Below are 24,823 nucleotides of genomic sequence, written 5' to 3'. Positions count from 1 at the left end.
TCCAGTACTCACAGGCTATTTGATGTTTCACAACACAGGCTGGTTGAAGTTTCACGGTGTTTTAGAACTGTTGTGAACTGGACGTATTGTTGACTTCTCGTATTGCCAAGTTCTTAGATGATTTGCCCTGTATTAGCGATCTTTACCATCAAAGTCAGGATCTGGGCGCAAATACTTTGACAAAAATAATATCATTGTATTTGAATTAATTAATGAGTTGTGTAACTTAATATCTATTTAACTTAATACCTTGAACCCACAAAATTATATATTTAATATAACCTGAACTGAGAAATTGTGCACAATAAAAGTTGTTAGTGTCAATTATAACAAACGTGAACAAAATAGTTTCTTTTCTTATTAATAATTTCAATAAACTGAAACTAGAAAATAGATTAATCTAATCTGTATAAGTTCTTAATATGTATAATTCTTAATAGATTCTTAAAAGATTCTTAAGAGATATTAACAAATAATAATTACTAAATAATAACAGATTCTTCTAATCTCAAATTGCAATCACTCATTTTTGTCATAAATATGTAAAATCTAGATAGTGACTATCATTTTAGTAAATATTTTACGTAGTTTCCAGCTGTTTAAATTGTTTTATTTCAACAAAAAATTGTGTCAAGAACGTATCATTAACGTGATAGTCAACCTGAAAAAGCACGCAGATTTCTTACACCTGTAACAAAATCAGTTGTTACTAACAATATTTCGTGCTATTTTATGACTTACCGATAATATATGCCGTCATTGACGAATGTTTGTGAAACAGTCTGATCATTAATATGAAATTAGATTTGCGCAAGGTGAAGCATTCTATTAATTTACGTTGTATTGTTTGCAGTCGCACTATTACAACGTTCGTGGACAATAAAGCTTGTTGACTGTTTAAATAAAATATACGATTTTAAACGCATGTCGTTCTCACGATAGTTTAGAAAGGGGTACTGGTTGAAAAGGCATTGAAGAACCGAAAATGGCCATTTTTACTATCTTATCGAATGTTACAGTTCTAGTAAGAACAATATTTTGTTTTTACCCTATTCCAACCTGTGTGCAAATGTTCTTCTGAAATATAATATTTGTAGAATAAATTAGCATTCAACAATTATGAGGATGTCACATTACTATTACATTAAATTAATCGCTTATGATTGTATGATACTTACATCCATACAATGTGAAAATACAAGAACATATTAACAAATATTAATGAGTTTTGCATTATACTTTAATTCTACCATATAGAATTTTCTCGTTGATAAGCTAAATTTGTTCTTCACTCTGAAAATAGAACTTAAAATTCACATAAGGTCTGATATCGGATTTAGTATGGATCGCTATTGTTATTCCATATTAATTTTTCATTAATATCTTATCATCGTTATTATAAATGGTGATGATGTGTATTATTCTGTACCTCTGACCTTGGACTACGGTAGTGAATTTTGACGTATTCCCATAACTTCGTTTATATGTCCTGAAGAATTAAGAATTCTTTCTTTCAAGCTATTATTGGTCAAAGAATTTCCATCGAATCCCAGGAGCCAGGCAGTTCAGGGTTAAACTGTGTCGGCCCTAATAAATCCAAAAACTAAACTAATCAAGTCCAGCTCGAGGGTAAATTGGCTGCGCGTTTTCCCCAGGCTATTGGGTCATTGAGAACGAGTGCGAGCACAGTGCATCGGTTCGTACCGTACGAGTGTAGCGATAATGTAAACATGATTTGTAACACAAAGGCTACATGAGTTAGGCACGCCTGCCACATGTTCGGGCTTGAGTGCACGAGTGTGGTGTGTCAGCGTATGCTCGCGTATTGTACGACCCCCATATACTTCTCCATCCTTATGAGCTGTGTATACACAGGCAAACAAGCCTTAGGTACCGAACGGTGTTTACATGCAGTACCAATTAATCAGCAGATACTATAAACTCGTTTCCCTCGCGGGTTTTTCCTTCTCAAGCTCTCTTATGGCACTGTAACAGGTTACTCCAGACAACTGCAGCTACGAGGCTACTATGTGCATGATTGCCGACTGAACTTTTGATCTTTCTACTTCAGTTTTTGGGGAGGTTTGAACTGGTGACCCCTTAGAGGTTGTTTGAGATATTAACACTCGGACGGCGGGGCTTGGGTCGATTTGGACCTTGTGAACAAATATTGTTGTTCGACTACTTAGATTTCGCTAATTAACCCCTTGCACTACAATTTCTTTCAAGGCAGCGTTCATTAGTACTTGTTCGTACTTCCTAATTTCTCTAATAGAACGAAACGATTTTTCTTTCTTGTATGTCTTCATTTACTTTCAGTCCTAAATTTTAATAACAGAAAAATCAAATTTTGTTTCGATTTAGAAAATATGAATATTATTCATATTTAGTAGATTATGTTGTATGAAATCTTCATCACAAGTCTGACACATTATAGTGCAAGCAGCTGATTTTCATGTTAAGATCTGTAGGAAAAATGACGTATCTGGAAGGAATACCTTCGGAAATATGTTAGCAAAAAGTGATAAATATAATTATAAATGTTCCTAAAAAAAGGTCAATTATATTTTTGTCAATAAATTCCACTGTTTGGTTTTCTCATTTGATGATCTATTCGTGAATTTATGTTTTCTTAATTTTGGCACATTTGTTTTAAAAATACAGTAACTTCACACAAATAATAAATTAATCAAATTATATTCCGTAGTTAGTATTTGTAAACGTAGGTATAAACAAATATGTGAATATAAAAAAAAATAGATGCAGAATTCTTAAGAAGTAAAACTGTTAACCGAACAATATAAAATATTTTAAGAAGCAATAAATTATCATTATTTTTATGTTTATTTGATAAATTACTTGTATTAGCTAGAAATTAAATAATTAAAATTATGTACATGGAATTCAGTGAATAATCACTGTGTAAGTCAACAGTTTCATTCGCTATAAATGATACGTAGAAAATTGTATTAACCTAATTAATATGATGGTATTAATTGGATACTTTTTACCTTCGTTAGTTGACTCATGAAGTTTCTTGATAATTATCAAGTGTCGTGGCGATAACATTACCCATTTTATGAGGAGCGTGCATTGAAGTGCGATTTTTTGATTTGGATAAATAATCTCTTCAACGGTATGCTCGTGTTCGTGTCATAAATTTATAATTCTGCACCATACTTGATAGCGATATGACACGCAATGTAGCTGCGTCTAGATTCGGTTCAATAAAAACATTGCACGTGATTGTATGGCGCACATTGAACTTGCTGCTCATGTAAACATGATACGTAGACACATACTTAGATAAGAAAACGTGTCAGCAAGACATTAACATATAAACTTCAATTTAGTATAGATTTATACATAAATATATATTGCGTTATGATAAAATTTTTTTTTGTATATGACAGGATCTTTCTGTTTTTTTTTCTCTGCCCTTTTTTATTGCCGACAACGAAGTTTATCGTATGATATCTCATCATTTGTTTTATCGAGAACTGGTTTGCCTTTTTAGTAACATAAAATCTGCTTATTTAGATTACAAATGTACATTCATACGTTTTAAGAGTTTTCTAAGATCATCTACCTTGCTACTTTTTCATAGAAAGTGTATTTCTTGTAGCGTAATGTTCTTATTTATCGTTATTTATTAAGTACTTACTTATATGTGTATTTTTAGTTGTTTTTTCATAGTATTTTGGAACAATGAATTACTAACGATTCGAAATACGCTTTTATCTTTTGTGTAGAATAAAATATTGAGATATCTACATTATAATATGTGTATATATTTACATGATAAATTAAGACTGTACAATAAAAGATTTCCGGGATTGTTTAATCCCACTCATTCGGTTCACGGTAAAACTAATTTCTCCAAATTATTTTGGTTGGACTAGATAAATACTATATAAATAAAGTAAAATAAGTACTACAAAAATAAAATTACTAAATTAAAGGGAAATTGAAAAATTTATTGTAGAATTTCCAAACAGATCCACATGGATAATACTACAATTCTTATTTTATTAACATGGAAATTATGCAATTATTTGTGCAGGGAACATGAAGTTATGTACTCGTCCGTCGACTCCAATATTAAACATGCGCATACGAGCATAAACAAACAAATGAAAAACTTGTCATTTTAAAGGTACAGAAGGATGCAATGGAAAGACCAATTATTTATCAATAACATCAAGGTTTACTTTATTATACTATAATATTTATAGTTGAATAGGTACTTGGAACAAAGTTGGACACAAAGTATGGTAAATGAGTTATGGCACATGATATGTACAGTATGGAGGAAAATTCGTTTTCCTTTGTTTTACATTGCGCGCAATTTGGCGTGCCTCAGAACATCGGTTTCTTTTCACGACACATTTGTCCTTGAGAGACTGTTATCTTCATAAAAGTGGCTCTTTCGTAATCATCTACGTCTATTCATAGTCTAGAGGCATTGTTCGTTTGAAGAGGTTTCGCGTCGTACGCAATGTGACGTTTTAGCAATCTGTGAGACATAATTCTTACGTGGAAATATTACGAATCAATAACAATAGTATAAGTATAATTTGAAAATTAATTTTTCAGAATAGGTTAAAATATGTAGGTACCCACAATTTCTGGCAAGATCAAGAACTGTTGTGAACTATTATTATATGTCATATCAATCATAAGAGAACGTTCTAATTGTTTGAGGTTTTTTAACAAGTGCATCGTATCAGTAATCTTCATGGATATTTGTACGAACGTATTATTGTCTTTTGTTATTAATCACGTGTGAGAAAGTCCCTGTTGACACTTTAGATCCTCGTAATAATATGTTTTTGGAAACTGTTTTTAACAGGCACACCAACATCTAACATATTGAAAATCATCAGCATTTAATTGGAATTTGCAAACAGTTATGTTAGATGTGTATTTAACGAACACTGTGACAAAATAAATAATATCACCCAGCGATATGTTTCTTATTAATATTTTTATTACTAACATTGATCTTTTTTTTTTGGAATAATCATTTAGTTTCGCTGGATTGCTAAAATATCACGTGCGTCGCGACAGTCAGATCCAAAATGAAAATCCCTAGAAACTATCGTACGCGGTAGATCGACATTAGAAAAATCTCAGTGCTATGAAACGACACGAACGATAGGTCGCGAGACAGCGTAACCAATTAGCGGACTCGCGTCACAGGTTCCGAAGCGAATAAAGTTTAACTAGTGCATTAATTATTACATAACAATTTACAAACATAGTTACGCGTGATTATATACAAACTCGTGATAATCTTTACGACGATTACAAATAATGAAAGCCTTCTGCCCGAATCGAACAATAATTAGCTAATGCTTGGTGAGCCGTTCATCTATCTCGAAACAATTACTCGATACAACTTTTCCATTCTCCTGGAACGCCGATCCAAGTTGCACGCAACATATTTACATAGAAATTCTACAATGTCAGGCAATTAAACTGATACTTTATGATATGTCTTTATTATATTATTATATCGGTCAATTACGGTCTTACTCATAAATGGTGTTCAGATACTTTTACAATATATATCCTACTAGATCTTGTCCTATTTTACAGAACCATTCTCATCACCGAATTGCGTTGGTTTTCTATACAATGATCTCTGAGAAAATAAATCAGCAAATCATTTGGAACGCTTGCAACTATACTCGAATGATTTATCGTGTTTCGTTCTTTTTATAGTTTGTTAAACCGTTTTAACGTCAAAGAAAATTTCACGATTTACAGAACGTAAGAAGGATGCATTATTAATTGCGCGCGATTTATGATTTGTTCTCTCAATAGTCAATACATGGCACGCAGGATAGAATGTTTCTTGTTTTTTATACATCTCGCATAAGTGTACAGTGCGCGTTCCTTCGAATGGCGTTAGTCGTTTAGAAATACGAAAGACACGCAAATGCTGTAATAACAGTGGTCGCTGGGGTATACTTGTATCGAAATTCCATTTCGCTATGATATGTAAACAGTATTTATGATTTTTGAATAATTATTACGCTTCTAAAACGCCTCTCGCCCCACTCCTCTACTAATTCGTCGTTTTAAAATAGTCGTTCTCTAAATTGATCTGAAAATCGTTTGCGTATTCTCCTCGTTGCCGCCGCTGTTAGAGTCTTTACGATTAAATAAAACGCGAAACAAGGGTGAATCAACGGGGATGGGGCTTTAGTATGTAAATTATGCAGAGTGGTTGAAACGATCTTACGCTAAACGGTAATTGTCGATTCGAAAAAAGAGCGGCTACTGGAAACTGATCACGCATACACCTATGAGTAAGATTCTATGTTTAACAATTCATTTTGGCTTCTGTAGATTTATTACAAACATTCAATCTAGTTACTGATAGTAATTATTTATACTAATTAGTAGTCCTCGTAGATCCTTTATACAAACCCCTCTTATAATTGTACGTTTCAACATAATACTCTTCGGTTATATTGTTAGTTTTAGCTTTCGTCAAGCGTTCAAAAATTATCGCCGCTGCTGCGTGTGACCGTTCGTAAATCAAGAATAATTTATACACATTTATATATATTTATATATATATACACAAGAATCTTCGTCTTTTGCGCATGTAGGTATACGCGACCTTTTCGAGCAACTTCGGTTTCTTTGTCCGGCTTTTGCAAATATGTTTCGTGTAGGATGATCCATGGAAACCCTTTCATTTCTTTAACCCTTTCATTGTGTACTTCGTACTTGGTACGAGCAAGAGTCACATTGTTGAATTTATGAAAAATTTGATCAAGAGTGACCTTTACACGATTTACAATATGAATGTAATGTCAGTGCAAGTTATAAATATAATCTCAATGCCATTCGTATAGCATCCATTTAGATAGCAGCAAAGTTGTACCGATACCAGTGACTTTTTGTGGAAAATGATACTTTCGTTTATATATCGCCGTTAGAAATGAAAGAAACTATGTGCTAATTATTTTTATGTAATTTCCAGTTGTATAATTATACTTGTGACTCAATTTTGCACCACATTTAATGGCGACGTATAAATAAATTATGATTTTACATAGAAAGTACTCGTATTGGTTCAACTCTTATATCCTAACTGTATCATATGAAGTCGTCAAAACAATATAAACGTTAAATATTCTTTCTATTATAATTGTGCAGTTTAGTCAACAAAGGAAGGGTTAATGATGTCCATTTCGCATTGATTTAATTAAAACTGTTTTATTGGATGCACGTATAAATGTTATTTAATCGAAACAATTACATTTAAGGTTACTATAACTGTACTTTTAAATTACTTTCACTATTTTTTTAATCTCACAAGATTACTGCGTAATTTTTACATAGTAAGCATCAATCATGATGAAGTTATTGCTCTTATTTCATTCGTACTATTCCATTAATTGGTCGAAAAACTGAGGAAATTCTAATCGCATTGACATTATTTTACATTCCAAAACTTTCCTTCAGTGAACCTATTTTTAAAAACTTGATTCTTTAGGCAAATTCAAACATTTAATTCTACCTCAAGATATTTATAACAGTCTATGGAAATTCGAGTGAATTTAATATTCAGTATATTATGGAACTTTAATTCTATAGTCGCTGATATCAATTTTGTAATTTAGAATTTTTGAATAAAATCATGAATTAAGTCACAAAGCATTTATTATGTAAATCAATATCATTTTCACTTTAATTCAAAGTGATTGATTTATGAAAAGCTATTTATAACGAAAAATATAGTAAAATTATTTCGATCATAAATTGCGAATCAGATTGAGGAATTTATAGAATTTTAGATTGAGGAATCAAGTCATTGAAAGATTCTACTGATGCGATAGAAACAAGAAACTGCATAAGAAGAATGAATAAAGACATCATTTTCAGACATTTTCGTCTATTTCGAACAACAATCAAGATAATCTGGAGTGCTACGTTTACACATATACCCTATAGACACTTGCATTTGTGTTTCTGCGAAGATTTTCAATATTTCATCGAATAAATGAGAATTTGAAAACGTAATTCGTATGTTGGTCATATATGTAAAAGTGAGCGAACCTAGATTGTTACGCGCACTTTGAAATGGCAACTAATACTCATGGATCATCCTATATATGTGTAAAATATGTGCTCGGAGTTCTTGTAAATAGAGAATATATGTATAATACAATACGTAAGCTTCGCACCCGATTTATCCACGAGTAAAAAGTTCAATTATGTCCTCTTACCATTAAGTTCGAGAATATTACCGGATTGTACATGCATTGGAATATATTGTAGGCGCTTTGTTACGAGATTGTAAACGTTGCTTGTTGCTTCGAAGTACTTGGCACGCAGAATAATGAGAACGTGATTGCAGTTTCGTGTCGCGCGCGGGACGACGATGTTCGTCTCGTTCAGAGACTATTCTGTTTGGTTCTTATTGCAATATTACACGACGAAATTATAACGATTGTTTTTTTTTTGCCGCGTTGTCGACGAGTCAATTTCGGAATTTCGTCTGAAGCGTAAATAATGAGAAAGAATCAGAAAACAGATCGATAAGAAAATCGATCACAACTCGTTGAATCGACAGAAGGTTCTCGTACCTCTGTTGGTAGTTGGTTATTATATACAAGTATGCAAAATAGTGACCTAGAGTTCTGCCTTATTCCGTTTTTTTTTAGTTAAAAGAAAATGTACACGGCACATATACCTACTCGCGCCAAATAGCAAGGCTCCTAGGTGTACATTATGATAATAATAACTATTCAAAGCATCCTGCGATATGACTTGTTGCTTGTTACCCTGTCTTTAGTACCTACAGAACAGTTCGTCTTTTTGAATGTTCTACCTCCAGTGTGAACACTCGGTCATGTCTGATAGAGGAAGTTACGAAATAAGTTTCTTACCGTCGCGTCGTAGCAAATTGTCACGAGGAAAGAGAAACATTTTTCACGCGTCCGTTGTATGTCTGATTTCGATAAAAAAGAACTTTCTGAAAGCATATGCAAAAAGAAGTTCCACGCAAATCAAAATGTAAATGTGTCTGAATACCAGAGTCGATACGCGTCGAATGACAAAACCTACAGAAGGAACATTGTGACATTGACCAAACGATTTGTATCGATGTTACGAAAATAGACGAAACGGATACTTCGTGTATAATGCTTCGAAAAATGAGGTCACAGTAGCAAGTTGATAGATTTCAAGCAATTTCCTTCATGTGAATTGAAAACGTAAACGAAGGTATATACATTAGGACATTGTTAATGCTTGGTAGTCCGAAATTTGTTTAGCGTGTTGCAGACTTAATACATCGAAAACGTACAAACAATTAAACACCTTGAAACGTAAATAAATCAGCAACCTGTCTTGTTTCGCACAGCTGCTTCGTCAAACGAAATTTTATCTTAAAACTATAACTAATATGTGCAATTATTAGTTAAATTGAATTAAAAACTGATAATTGAGAGAATGATGCGTGACGGAAGTAGAAATGTCGCACTAGCAGCATTTTAATTATATCGTTGCTTTTTAGGAACATTCCATTTTCATTAGACTTGTTTGAAAAAGCGGTGAAAATTGTTAATTTATGGAAAGAAATATATTTTCGTTTATTTGAAGAAATTAAATAATTAAGTATTCATCCTAGAAACAATAGAAGAATTACAGGTACATTTCCAAGAAATTTGTCCAATACAATTTTCTATATTCATTATTGAATATTGCGTTTTTTCTCATTACCTTCTGATGATGTTCAATTATATGTGATCATCTTTTTGGGGGATGATTCATATTAAATATTATAATATTTCACAATGTTTTCAACCAGATCGTTATAACGTTAAATTCGTTGAAATTCATAAAATTGCTGCTCTGTGACGAATGTGATTAGTTTTAGTATACAAAGCCTTTAATAATTATTTGTAATAATTTTAATAATTAGTTTGCATACGGTATTCTTCGTCCTAATTAAATTTTATGTATTCGTATTTGGAAATGGTTTGTGTTTAATGTATAAAGGATCGTAGCTGAAATTTGGAAACAATCTCGATCCAGACAATTGCATAAGAATTTCATCTTATATTATTAATAAACACTGATATCTGAGAATTAATGAGAAAATAGTTGCGTTATCGTCGCGTATTTGCATCAGAGATTTCAGGAAAATAATTGCGTACGTCTTTAAGTTTGCGCCCTCACTTACCTGACTCACGAATCGCCATTGACAGATTGTTTGATCGTCAATAATTTTAAATCGAAGATTCCACCACAACTTAGTCAGTCTTGATTATCGTTTTTTTTTTATTTTGGTCAGTAGAATCACCCCTCAAAGAGACAACAATACATAAATAGTCGATTACTCTGTACAACAGATGCGAACGTACCAATTCGTTTTTCAGATAAACAAATAACATCGATATACTTCGAAGCATAACAATAATTGCATGAGACACTGTAATACTTCAAAGAAGTGAATGAATCGAAATACTAAGAAACTTAGCTTCACCAACGTCTGTAGTTGATTGTAGCTAGTCGAAAATGTTACTAATGAACATATAAAACTTTCCGATGATAGTTACTGTCATCAGCGAAGTATAATTTGCCACACGGTGTGTCTACAAAAATAATTTTCCGACAAGGTAGAAACAAAATTGTCTTCAGCCCAACTGTAGCGAACTCGCGAATCTGATTTCAAATTGATAGGATGCGACGATACCGACATACTGAACTCAGGCAGCAAGGTAAAATAACGAATAGTAACATAATAATGATAATAGCAATGATAATAGTAATGATAATAGTAGTAATAATAATAATAATAATAATAATAATAATAATGATATAAATATCGTTAGACTCTATATTGCACTAGAATTTTCTTCCATTATCTAGTAGAATGGCAATAGACTATTGCTCTAGAAAATACTTATCCTTTTACGTATGTACAATTTAAAAATTACTACCGACCTCCCGTTCACTTTTAGCTATTACAATGATATACCGCCTTCTCTGCTGAACGTCCCCGTGGTATTGCTCGGTGCACGTGAATATTTGAGCATGATCACTTTGTTTTCCGTCGTCTGTCGTACGGGATTCGGGCGTACAGTAATCCTCGTTTAATAGACGCATCTGTCCCGTCTAATGTGCACAGGGTCTTTGACTGTGCTCGGGAAGCGAGCGAGCCAAAGAGACGACGACGTTTGCGACTACTAAATGGGCACTACTGTAGTCCGCGATTGATTCGTGGTTCACCAATAGCGATCGATTAGCTACCGATTAGACCGTGTTCTCGCGCGTGCAACACCCGGTGATCGACACGCTTGGCACGCTTCTTTCCGTTTCGAAGTTATAACATTTCTTTCCCGTTTTCCAGCAGAAGCAATTCGTTTATCAAGTTTCTTCGAATATTTTCGCCGAGCGTCGCATACGCGTGATTGTTGGTCCTGCGTGCACAGCCGTACGAGGATTTCGTTTATTTTCACGTTGACAGTGTCTCGTTGTCTCGCGGGAGACAGCGAGACCGCTGGGGAACAAAAATAAGTTGCGCTAGGCCGCGAAGTACAGCGGACAGTTCTTAAGAATCGAAAGATCAATTTCTCAATATACGATGAACGATCCGTCACGCTCCCAATCGCATATGAGTCGCTACATGAAGTTATTTGTTATGCGCTTAACAATCGTGTTTTATCGTCGAAAATATTGGCTTTTAGATTGGTTCGTCTCGTAGAGGAGCTAATCGAACGCCGTTTTCTCTTCCACTTTCCTTCTTTCACTCTCTCTCTCTCTCTTTCTCTCTGTCTCTCTCACGCTCTCTTTCTCTCTCTTTCTTGCTTGGTTTTTGCACGAAAGCAATTATCCAGCGCATTGGGAACACGCGGCCGATCACGTGGAATACAAATAAAGTTCATTAATTCGTCGACTAATACTACAGTATTGCTTCAATATGATATGATACAGTCTTTTCACTGATTGTCCAAAATCACTACATAACACGTTTTCGTATTTCTTTCTTCCTTCGTCATGATTTCTTACTTCCATTCACTCTTTCTTTCTCTTTCTCTCATTTTCTGTTTTACGTTCATTCTAATCTCGTGCATCATTTTCATTCACACATTGTCCACAAATGAAACGTGTGTTGGAACAGACGCGTGCGGTTCGTAACGATAACAAAACGTAGATTATTCTCCCAAGTTATTTTTTTTTGTGATTTTCCAAACCTTGAAGTCGTTGATAATTTTCGTAAAATGATAAACTATAGTAGAAGGTAATAGCACCTTTGATTTTTATACATTGTTACACATACGTAGTATATAGATACGTTAATAGATATAAACTTTCCATTCTCGTCGATACGGGCAATTAAAATAGATTCCGATTCAATAAAAATCTAGTGTTATCGTATCTTAATGTCACATCTGACGTTTTATTTTATAAATCTAAACCTTGATATGTTTTGTTGCGTGAGAACATTTAAATGAAATCGTTGTTTGTTGCGTGAAGAAAGGTGAAATGTTTGTCGACGAAATGTATCTGTTTCACGAAAAGTGAGAATCGATGTTTTCGAATGCGTTAAAGGTTTCATGGTAATCCTCAAGGTTTGTTCTTAAACTTTTCACGTGATTGGAAGTAGCAGATGTATCTTTACGCGATGTTCTGTACCGTGAACGTAAAATCAATGAGTAAAAACCTTATCCTAGTGTTAAACATTCGATGTTTCATTCTTACTTTTTTCGCACGCATACACTCATTTCTCTCTTTCTCTTTCTCTCTCTCTCTCTCTCTCTCTCTCTCTCTCTCTCGTGCGTGCTCTCTTTCTTTCTTTCTTTTTTCTATCGTTTCACTTTTTACACTGCACTGAGTGTCTTCATTAGGATTAATATCACTTATTTCTTCGGCGCGACGTGTCCACGCGTCGACTTTATAACAATACGTACTTTTATACTTTTATGTTTCGAATTGTACTTTTCCAGACGCGTCGATGACTATTCGCTCTTTTCGTTGCGATTGCCTTTTCCTCGTTCGCGAAAACTTCCCTCGTGGCTGCTTTCAAATTATGGCAAACTAATGATTTTCCGGGTGTCGAGTCCTACCTTATAGACTGTATGATTTCATGGATTTGCAACGAAAAAGATTGTTTTTCCATCAATTGAAAATATTCGATTTCAATGTCTTTGAATTCGTCGATGAAAGTGTAAATTTGCATAATCTTCCGCACAGACTACAATTATATCGCGAGTTAAAGATACTTCGCAGTTCACGACGCGAATGTAAATTCTTTGCTTGCGAATTCTTCTATTTTTGGTCATGATCAAAAATGAGAAATATCAGCTGACACGTTAACGGGACATGTTAATTGAGCATGTTCCAGAAGATAGACGATAGATATTACTTGAGTTACTTTATACTTCACGTAAATTTGATGACGCATTCAACGTGTTGGATGAACGCTTTACATTTCTTTTCGATAGTGAATTAAGATTGAGAAGAAAGAACAATTTGAAAAACATTCGTGAAGTCTTTGGTCATGAAATCGGCGTCAACGACGATTTCAACGAGTTTATATAAGCCGGTGCGAGGGTGGATGCGCTCGTAAACTGGTTTTATCGCGATCGTAGCTGATACACTTCGCAAATTCTATCTCACTTTGCAGATGCTTTGGTCTAAGGTTTCCGCAAGCACTCTTCTATCCGACTTCGAATGACAGTTTTGCATACTATAAACAAAATGCTTCCTGTTTCTTAGTGACTATTTCAATTGTCGTAGACTCTTATATCTTGTTAATTAATATTAACTCCCTGGTCTTACTAAAAAAAAATATCACCTTCTTCTTTTTACATTCAAGCGTGATATTCGCACTTGATCTTTCAAGTAAATAGAGTTTCTTTTTCTTCTAAAAAATTGATGTAAAAGCAGCTGTCATGAGCACATTTGCTACACAGAACGTAAGACCAAGGGGTGATCCAGTTTAACACATTGACTGCTAAAAAATAGTGAAAGTTCAAGTTGAACCATTGAAGTGGTGTCTACATTAACACTAGTAAAATTTTACATAGAAGCACCTTGTTTGTGATCAAAAAGGGTTGTTCATATATGACCGACGTGGCAGTCAACGTGTTAAACGATTGCTCATCGAATGTGTACCCCATAATTTAAATTTCCATAGCAATCAATCGGAAATATGAAGTATAACGTTCCAATATCTGTTTATTCCGCTTCAGTCATTCCAGCAAGAGTGAACAGTTGAAGTCTATCGCATAAATCGAAACCCGGGTGAACATGAGAAACACTAAACACTGTTTGATAGATCGTCGACCGACGATTGCTCATGGATCCACGACGAAAATCGAGGGAAGAAGCTCGCGAGTCGATGATCCGGGGAACGTTTCTCCGCGAATGAAGTACTTCGCAAAAGACGCGTCGAGAACATCACGTTGCTGACGTGACGATCGCAGCATATTCGTTTCATGCCTGTGACAGTGAACTACGTTAGTCCGCTTGGCCACAGTATCGAGCCACCGTTTCCAGCCCACTTGAATCCGAGGGTTGCAGTCTTCGTAACTGAACACGAACGACTGTACCGTAGCCGGTGCAGGCCGTTGTGAACACCTGATGTATCCGGCGCGGCGGTCGTCGTAGTTCCGCAGCGATGCAACCGCTCGGCGTCTTGTTATCCGCTGGTGTTTACGGCCATCCCTGGAACTCAGTCAATGGTTCTGGTTTCGGCTCGAGACTGGGCAACTGATAGGGTCAGTTTTGCTGTCACAAGCCACCCTCGGGTCAATGTTGAGCCGCGAATTTCATGCGCTTCTGCTTCTGTCGCTGGTTGCAGAACCAGACCCTGACGACGTTCTTCTTCAGGTCGAGCTTCTCCGCGATCGCGGCTATCTTCTCGCCCGACGGTCGCGGCTGCACAGCGAAATAGGCCTCCAAGGACCGCTTCTCTGGCGCGGCTATGCTAGTCCGCTTCCTCTTCTTCTCGCCTGCCGGCAACACCGACGGAGCGTCGGGGTCCCGCCTTTTGTTCTTCGCCTGCGCCTCAGCCTCCTCCAGCCACGCTTGGAGGATCGGCTTCAGGGCGATCATGTTGTTGTGCGATAACGTGAGAGATTCGAAGCGACATATCGTCGACTGCGACAAAGCTCCGACGCCAGGCAGCTTCAGGTTCGCCAGAGCTTTGCCGACGTCCGCCTGCGTCACGCCGAGCTTGATGCGTCTCTGCTTGAACCGCTCGGCGAACGCTTCCAACTCGCGCGGATCCGTGTCCGCATCGGGATGTAAACCTGCAGCTGCAGCTGCGGCCGCGGCTGCAGCCATCGCAGGGTGATGGTGAGCCGGGTGCGGCACGCTGCCACCACCACCGCCAAGGTTTCCGTGATGATGATGGTGTCCCATCATCCCGTTCATCCCGCCGTACACGGAGGGACCATGGATACCCGCATGATGACCTGGTCCACCGCCCGTGTTCTCTGACATCGGTGTCAGCGTGGTCATTGAATTTGCAGGATCCAACATGTCGAGACTCTCCATTCCTGGGTGACTCATCTGGAAAACAGATTTTACAAACTTTCAATTCGCGCTGGGTTTTGGGTACGTTCTACGGTTTCAACTAAATTGGGTGCCTTGAAATTCCGATGCGTTAGGGTGAAATAGATTCGTTCAGTTTTAGTTCATTGGATTGTACTTTATTCATTGTTTTATTGGGTGCATTTTTTTCCAAATTAATCGATTTTTGAGATTCTTCCCAAGCGTAGCCGTCATTGTCTGGATGTATCCCAAATCTTTTAGGGGTTGTTTGTTCGAAAAATTTTTAATATTTTAATTATTTATCGAATATTTTAGATCGTATGATTTGTGTAGCAGAATAATATTGATACCTTGTTTAGCTGCAGGTTATGTTATATATTATACACTTTAACGCTATCTTTAGGATCGTGGTTGTTCCTTATTTAAATCTCCTTCCGTAAATATTTGAACAGTTATATTTATTTTTATAACGCTATCTTGAGAAAGAATTTTTTTTGGTTCACCAAACTGGAATTGTATAATAGATAGAATTCTTTTTAAATTGAATAATTAACAGAATCGTTACAACTACATTAACATTGAATATTTCAATGAACATTCGAAAAAGATACACGTTTAATTCAGTGACGGATGAGAAATCCATGGTTACATTAACTATCTAATGCCATTGAGATCGTTATATAGATTCGGTAATGATATTGAATCATAGTTCTCGAAGTGGTTTATTAGCAAACAAGTTAAACATTTACTCAAATTTTAATATAAAAATAAAATAGTAAAAGTAATGAAAAATATATCTCCGACATTTTAGATAGTAACAGGAAGATTTTATGTATCGGTTGGCTAATATAATATTTTTCGAATTTATTGTTTCAAATGAAGGAGGTTATGGTTTATATAATATTTCTAATTAAGATGTTACTGATATTATTGTAAAAAAAAATCATTTGTTTTCGAAAGGTTTCAGGAGCTATTTATATTTTTACAGCAATTTTTTAATATGTTTTTTCAAACGATTTTTGTATTCATCAGTTTGAAAACTTAGTAATTTATTCTATTATGAAAGTAACAATTAAATGTTGGCATATAATGATGTATTATAGAAACAGATATAACAGAAGCTACGAAAAACGTGTAAAAACTAGATGCAGAATTACGCAGCACATAGCATGTTTGTCACTGTAAGCATAGTGTGCGCGACCCCTTACAAATTATTTATGAGCTCTCTTCATATTTTTCTCCTAGAATCTTAGAGACTAATACAAAGTCAAGTAATGGTCACATGGTAGACTCCTTAAAACAATAATGATATTCGTATAACAAATTTTGCATAGATTAAGCATGTAAATGTACCCGTTAATTTATTATTATTGCACGCTCCGATAGTATAAGAATATGATTTTTCAAATTAATTTTCATGATCTTATCAAATTCGTTATGAAATTCAAGCTGTTGTTTTATAATTATTTTTTTTGCCATGAAGTGCCACAGTCCCTGACCAATGAAATGTGTTTCGATCACAATTCCAATGACGAATTTATTTATAGATATTTCTATTATACTAAATGAATATAAATCATTATTTTTAGTTTACAAGACAATCTTACCGAGTATTATGAATCAGAAGACAACAATTAAAGTGTACATTCACTTCGCATTCATCAAAGTATTATGTTTCCGCTCTCGGGAAATCAAATCCTACTTATTGTAGCCACATATTTTGACAGAACGTAATTTCTGTCCTACACGCTAGTGTCCCGATCGTCTTAAAAACATTCGCGAAGTCTTCGTAATTCTAGCTATGCGATGGTTTCGTGTGTAATTTGCTAAAAGAATTGCCGGCGTCTCCTAATTCCTGTGCGAACGTGCACTTACGGAACATTCGTTGTCCGTGAACAGAATGTGACACGTGTGTGTACGGAGACGTTGATGTACGCAACATTTATTCTCACGGGAATGTGCAGCACAGCGAGCTAACTGGATGGCACGGTTTCAGTCTGGAGGGTGCTACGAAATAGTATAGTTATATCAGAAATACTGAGGGCCGTGGGTGGTGGTAAGCTGTACGGAAGAGGAAGAAGGAACGGGGTTGAAACAGGATGGTGGCAAATATAGAGCGAACGAGGGACTAGCTCGGAGGTAGAGGGTACACGTTAGGGCCCCAGAGACCTTCGCAATATTTCATCATTATGCTGACACGACGGTAGGGTTAGTCGAATTTCTCCCTCCTTCTCTCTCCTTTCTCTCTCTCTCTCTCTCTCACTCTTCCCCTCCTGCCATCGCTCTTTCTCTTACGCATAGCAACGATTCCTCTCCGTTTCTCTCGCGTTTGCTCCCGCCACTTGTGCCAATGATACAAAACTCGTTACATGCGTCCGTGAACGTAATACGTTGCGCGTTAGGCGAGCCCGTAGGACATCGCCGTTATTGAATTCGTCAGCCTCGCGTATAAAAACAGACTTTATGGGACACTTGCTGTTTGACCATCTGTACGGGTGTGTAGATCGGTTTGAAGAGAGCGAGATGGCTAGCTGTAAGCGGGAAGAGGGTGTTCCGGCCACCGCACTGCGGGAAGCCAGAACTGCGATCCATACGTGTCCACTTGACGGCCAGCACATATACTCGACATCTACAGTTGACCAACTTTTTTTGATCGAGGCTCATCCAATTTCTCCCATGAACTTGTTGGATTCTTTATCAATATATTTGGTCGCCGTTGATCCGTCTGAACTCGAGGCAATTAATCATATACGTAAATCAATAAGTAATCAAGATCTGGAGAGAGAATATTGAAATTGTTGTTTTTGTGACGACCGGGATTCTGTGTTGTCTCGGTAAGCGTTTATGTGCGAGTGATTGAGAAAGTTATTGCTACAAGTTTATTGAAGTATTGTTGGGTATCATTTCTAGTCATATGTATCTTTGGAATTCGAGATTTTCTCGCCATTCGAGAATCGTTCTTACTTTAACAATGATATTGATCTTTAAATAAACCACCTAACTTAAGTAAGGCTTGCAACATGTGTTCCCATTAATTTATAATTAGCACTGTAATATTGTTCACATATCTCTTTATAATATTGTTTCACATTATATACATCAGTATGGCACATACGTTCCTCAGTTGAATAATTCAACCATTTTTGTCGGTATTGTAAAATGTTTGACCTTTTTCTGCCTATATTGTAGCAAGCTTTTTAAAAATTGTAATATTTATTGCGTATATTTAGTGATATGAAGTTGATTTTAAAACAAAGCTCTTTTATACAACTATTTCTGATAAGTAGTAGAGCAATAGAGCGAATTAACGAACAGAAGTAAAATGAATGCAAGAGCAGTTGTCTGCAATAGAGTTTTGTCTTTTATGTGTTCTTAAGTATAGATACGATATAGTAACAGCAATTCCAATTGATAAATGTGAAAGGGACAATATAGAAAAAAATTTCAATGATAAAATTTAATTAAACATGGTACTTTCAATGTTATGAAATAAAGAACTAGCGGTAGTAAGAAAATGTAACGGAGAAAAATTGAGGAATATAATTTTCACATTTTGGAATATTATTTCACATCAAATATGTTTTGTTATTTTGATTTTGAGTCGGATGATGCCTTTATGAAATACTCGAAAGAACCGGAGATTGTTCCTTTCCAGAAAAATCCATAAAAAGTTGTTCGCTTAGCTTCTGATCTTTCCAATTCAATTTCGGTAGCATCTTGTAATGGTAGTAGTGCAGTATTTTTGCTAGTATCTGGGGTTGGCACAACACAAACAAAACTCCGTCAAAATTGATTGCGTTCCGCCCAGTATGTTACGAATTGTCCCACTGGTGAGATAATACACGAGCAACGCCCCTACGCTCGAAAAGATCATTCCGGGTCGCTGCACATTGGTTATTTCACCCTACAGCTATACTATCCTCCACTCATGAACCTCAGATTGCTTGTATTAGCATAAAACCCCCAAACGACGGCTTGCAAATTGTAATTGAATTGGATCAGAGACACGGCTTTCCTCGCTCATTATTATCCAGTGACTAATTTTTAAGCAAATATTTATTATATCCTGGTCGAAGAGAAGTTGTTGCAATTTTTATACACGTTTTTACTCGTCGCACGATAGTACTTTGAGAATAGTTGTCCATCATAATGAGTTGGTGGTTTGTTTTAATCATTGAACGTTTACTTTTTGCATAAAATCTTAAAACGCGAAACCAAAGGATACTCTGCTAAATTGATTTATTATTGACGTAATCAGGCATTAAATTTTCCCGTTTGAGATATGAAATTACCCGTGTTCACGAGCATATTGAAAATATTAATAATTTAGGCACGAGAATGAAAACTGCTGTACGTACCGTCCACGACGTTAATAAAGTGTGATTAAAAATGTAATTAATTGCATCCCATGATCAGTTATTTTCAGTTATTTAAAACCACTCACGTACAATTCGTTACATTTATTTCGCGGAACATTAGCGCGGTTCGGAAACGCACTTTATTACAATAATTATTTCATTGATAAGCTTTTCCGTTGATGTAACTGTTAAGTTTTAATGAAATTATTATACTCCGGTGTCCATTTACGCACACCATAATCTATCACAATGTAAATGGAATGACATTAATATTAGTCTTATTCCGTTTGCAGTATTTTATTAATCACATTATTATGAATTTTACTGACAATGGGTTGGTATGCGTTTTTATCCGCGGATACGAATTATAATATTAATAAATATTGAAGATGTGACAAAATATTTTTTAATACAGAGTTATGTGCACTTATAGAAAAGAAGCTTTCAATTGAACTCGTTTAGAATTTGTAATAATAGTGAAAAAGACTCTATAATAATTAGTATGAAATTAATATGAACAACTAACACCGGTATTAATCGAAATATAATATTAGTATATATTCGTTTATATTATATTATATTAGTATATATTAGTATATATTAGTGTTAAAGTTAGCAACAATATACTAGCTATTGTAATGAATAAAAATACAGTGATGCATAACTATTGTTGACTTGAAACATGCAAATCATTTCATTTTATTTCATAAATAGTATAATAATAGTACTGGTACAAAACATAAATTATGTGAACTTTTTAAACCATTCCTTTGTGTAATAATTGTTATTACATATGATATAAAATGAATAACATTGTAATGTAGATTGTATCCCTTTAGCCTATCAGTTTCATAGCTGTTGTAACTATCGTAATTATTACTGATAAAGTACGAGCAAATATAAAATGAAATAATTAACATAATTGTATACAAATGCGATGGCATGAAGAACTGCATTTTTTATGAACAATGTAAATTATTATATCTCTGTAACATACGAGATGATGATTGAACTGTTTAACCCTTTGACTACTGTTGGCGTCTATTTGCGTCCGAAACATGTTGGCTCCCCGGTACAGTAGGCGCCGATAGGCGTCAAGAGCAAATTTCGCCCCCGTTTATTATTAAATTTGATTAATTACATATTGTGTAATATTTATGTTATATATTGTAAAAAAGCTTAATATTATTGTTCACTTCAAGAAATATTGGTTTAATGTAACAGAATTCAATATTTTGAATATTTTAATATACTTCCTCAGAAATGCATGTCTAACGGAAAACTATGGCTGTGCCAAAGTCTGCCGTAGCCAAAGGGTTAATAGGTTTCTGAACGGCAATGATGACTGCCAATGTTGATCAGTAATGAATCTTTTCCATTGTTTAGTGTAACACTTTTGTTAAAAGTTTCTGACACTCTGGATAAGAAATTGGTATAGTAGAAATAGATTAGTAATCATTGTGTACGAAAGCTTCAATTTACTTCTTTGTGAATCAAAAGACTTCGACAGATAACATTGTATATAGTATCATACGTAACAATAATTACACACACATCGCTTTTATTGAACAGCTTATATGTATATATGTGATTTTACAGAACAAATAAGCGTTATTTCTCAGACTGCGGATTTTCATGCAAAATAAAAATTATCTGCGTCAATTGAACAAAATTGAAACTAAACAGCAAGTTGATAATTTGTTTAACCGTTTTAAGATTAGAAATGATACATTGGAATTTCTCCAATTTTTCCACAAATGCACAAAATCTGCAGTCTACTAATTATAGATCCGTGATGCCTCGACTAACGCGCTAGACAAAAGACCAAAAAAATCGAGGTATATTTTATCCTCCACCAGTCAAAGGAGAAAAGGTTATGACATATCTCGTCCGGAGCACTAGGTGAAGAAAAGGTCACAAGATAATTCCTTTGTCAAATCGAAGAAAAAAGTTCTCGAGATATTCCTGCTGAGAATGTTGAAAGTGTAAAATCACTAATTTATTCGGGGTATCAAAAATATTAAAGATTATATTAAATACAATCTATTTCCTCGATTCTCGTGATTTGAAAATATGTTATAAAAGTACTTCAGATGTCGTAAATGTACCTTAGATCTCGCTTTTATCTACGATGTTACACGAATATTTTTTCACCAGCATTCTATTAGCTTCGTAAAATATCCATAAATACTTTATTGGAAGTTGTAATAAACGCGTGGAAGACGGATATGTAATTTCAGTCTAGTTTTTGAAGAAATGGGATAAAATTCAATAAAATCACAAGGCAATTCAGTTTATAATGAATACATATTAACAAAGGAAAACATAAGTTTGAAATGCATACATTAAGTGTACGTACAATTTCACATTTCATGTTTTTGTTGCAACTTTTTCATAAATCATTTGTGGATCTATGGAACATACTGGTGAAGTTTATGCAAAGAATTTATACATAGAACGTCTTTGACAACCATATTTTGTTCACCAGTATTTCTTGATATTTCTATTACATATTGACGCATGTACCCAAACGTTAATAACAGCAATACGTGTTTGCTAGCGTTACATAAATTAGACATTTCGGCATTACAAATGCATATTATACAGGGTGAGCCGGAACTTGTAGTACAACCAAACTGAGGCTGATAATACGTGAAAAATATAAGAACAAATTTGGTATAACATTTCTTCATCCAGGACTCCGTTTTCGAGAAAATTGACCTTAAAATTTGTTCACTTTTGTAAAGGATTTTTAATTGACGTCTACTCTTTAACCGCGGTTGACTCCATCTGAAATAGTGTTTATTAACATAATAGTTACGACGCACAACAAAATATGTGGTAGTAAAAATATTTTTCTGCTTTCTTCAAATACAGTTTTCATCTATGAAAACCTAACAAAAACTTGATCACATCGAAACCGTACCATGAAAAATTACATGGTGGCACATCTACTTTTATTTACGTTATGAAATAGCAAAATTAAGACCGAGACAGAGTACATATTAAATTATACGAGATATCGACCTCAACATTCTAAGACTATCGCAATCGAGTTCGCGCAATTACCGAAATGGTTTTCATGCAAAAAGAAAACGGCTGCTCGTCGATGAATAATAATAAAATGAATAATAGTGACCGCGTGTTTGTGCAGAAAATATTCATATGTGTATAGTATGTATATCAAAAAAAGCGGACTCACAAAGAGGTGTGAATGTACCTGATGATGCGGCCGGTTATTCGGATGGGGGGTTGGCATATGGGCTCCATGGTGGTAGACGGAGACGGGGTCATGCTTCAGAGGCATTGGGGTGCCCGCGTTGTGTTTTCCTAAATCCGCAGCCAAAGCCTCCGCCCTCGAAAGTAAGCCGTCTTGTAGACCGCTGTTCAAGCCCCCGAATAAGTCACCCTGAAACGTTAAAAGCGGCGCGTGACACTGATTGAAGAATCATGGATCATGAGTCAGGTTCAAGCTGCTCCTCGTAGCACGAGGAAGCCTCGAAGGAAGTCGTTTTAAACGAATCTAAATCCCATCGAACAAATCTTGTAATGTCCTTCATACCTTGCAATCTGACTAGTTTTTGATTTAGGATCAGAAGAATTGACGAGTGGAGAAAAGAAGATGGCTTATTCTATTTCGTGCGCATCAGTGCATCAATAATAACCCCTTCCACTCAGATATTCCACTCCCCAAAAACATAGCCAAACTGCTGGTAATTAGGGTATTTTCAAGATTAACAATTTTTGTTTTATGAATAGACTGCAGGTCTTTATGCATCTATGTAATGTGGAATTAATATATATGGAATTAACAAGATCTAATTACATTCCTATTTCATTTTTACAATGAGTGTTTTTTTAGTTAATAAGAAAACTTTTCTTTAATTTTAATTTTCGTAAAATGGCATATGAAAATGCGAATTTGCATGAAGACTCGCAGTCTATTTATGAAATAGGTAAAACTAGAAAGGTTTCCAATGTTTTTTCATTTTTCGAAGTTAACGTTCGAGTTGTTGATTAGTGATGCTAGAAAATTCGTCGAACGCAACCACAATTATGTGTAGTTTTCTTATTGTAACAGAGCATTTATTTATGAAAGAAAATCTTTGTACTATAATTTTGAAAATGTACCGCATAACATACTTCAAACTTTTCAATCTGTCAGAAATTAAGTTCAGGCTTGTTGTACTCGGAGAGAGCTGGGAATGAGGAATTACTTCCTCCCTTCGTTCATGTAATTTCTAATAACGAAGGAAGTTTATGCAAATTTACAGTCTTACAAGCAAACTTGAAGAAGTTGAAATTAAATAAAATTCAATTTTCTTCGTGAATAGTTTTACTGCACCAAGAAAGAATAGATTAAGCTCTGTTAAGACTTCCCCAAGCTCTCATTTCATAATTAGTTAAAGTGTATTACAAGATATCGTAATTTTCTCAAGATGTTGAAATTATTGTCATGTTAAATTATTTTTCTCTCGAATAAATTTAACTATTACTCTTAGTTACAATTAAGTATATCAACTAAATAAATATATTATTTACCGACGACTGATGATGGTTAATTTCGTGACGATTTTAAAAAATAAGTAATTAAATTTATTTTAATCATGAGAATATATTCTTAAAAATGTAATATCACATATCTCATAGTTTTCAAAAATCATACTTACGGACAGCTATTATTTCTAAATGTCTTTATAGTTTTCGCTGAACTGATTTTGCTTTAAAATCGGTGGTTTGTATCTATATTTCCGAAAATGGGGTCTAACCGATGAAATTTTAAACGATATGTTGCATTATTGAAAAAAATCTTTCTGCATATTTGTTTTTATAGTCATAGAACTTATTAATATTTGAGATACTACATATAAATATTTCACAAAATAGTTTGGATGGATGTATAAATATTTCATAAAATAGTTTGGATGGAAGTA

The 24,823-nt window shown here is 34.8% G+C and overlaps 1 protein-coding gene across 2 annotated transcripts in view; it reads right to left on the bottom strand.

The window, feature by feature from the left end:
- Positions 1 to 4,184: 4,184 nt before the first annotated feature.
- Acj6 (abnormal chemosensory protein 6) overlaps positions 4,185 to 24,823 on the bottom strand; it is a 76,079-nt gene continuing 55,440 nt past the window's right edge. Inside the window, exons 3-4 of one of the 2 annotated variants that reach the window (XM_078193778.1) lie at positions 23,092 to 23,298; positions 4,185 to 15,549 (exon numbers count right to left, since the gene is read on the bottom strand). In XM_078193778.1, the coding sequence (XP_078049904.1) occupies positions 14,785 to 15,549; positions 23,092 to 23,298 (972 nt within the window). In that variant the 3' untranslated portion in view covers positions 4,185 to 14,784. The remainder of the gene's footprint in view (positions 15,550 to 23,091; positions 23,299 to 24,823) is intronic. The other variant, XM_078193860.1, reaches the window with a different exon arrangement.

Source organism: Augochlora pura, chromosome 1 (genome assembly GCF_028453695.1).
Source record: "Augochlora pura isolate Apur16 chromosome 1, APUR_v2.2.1, whole genome shotgun sequence".
Taxonomy (NCBI): Eukaryota; Metazoa; Arthropoda; class Insecta; order Hymenoptera; family Halictidae; genus Augochlora; species Augochlora pura.
The sequence above is the reverse complement of the archived record's forward strand: the minus strand, read 5'-3'. Positions and strand labels throughout refer to the sequence as shown.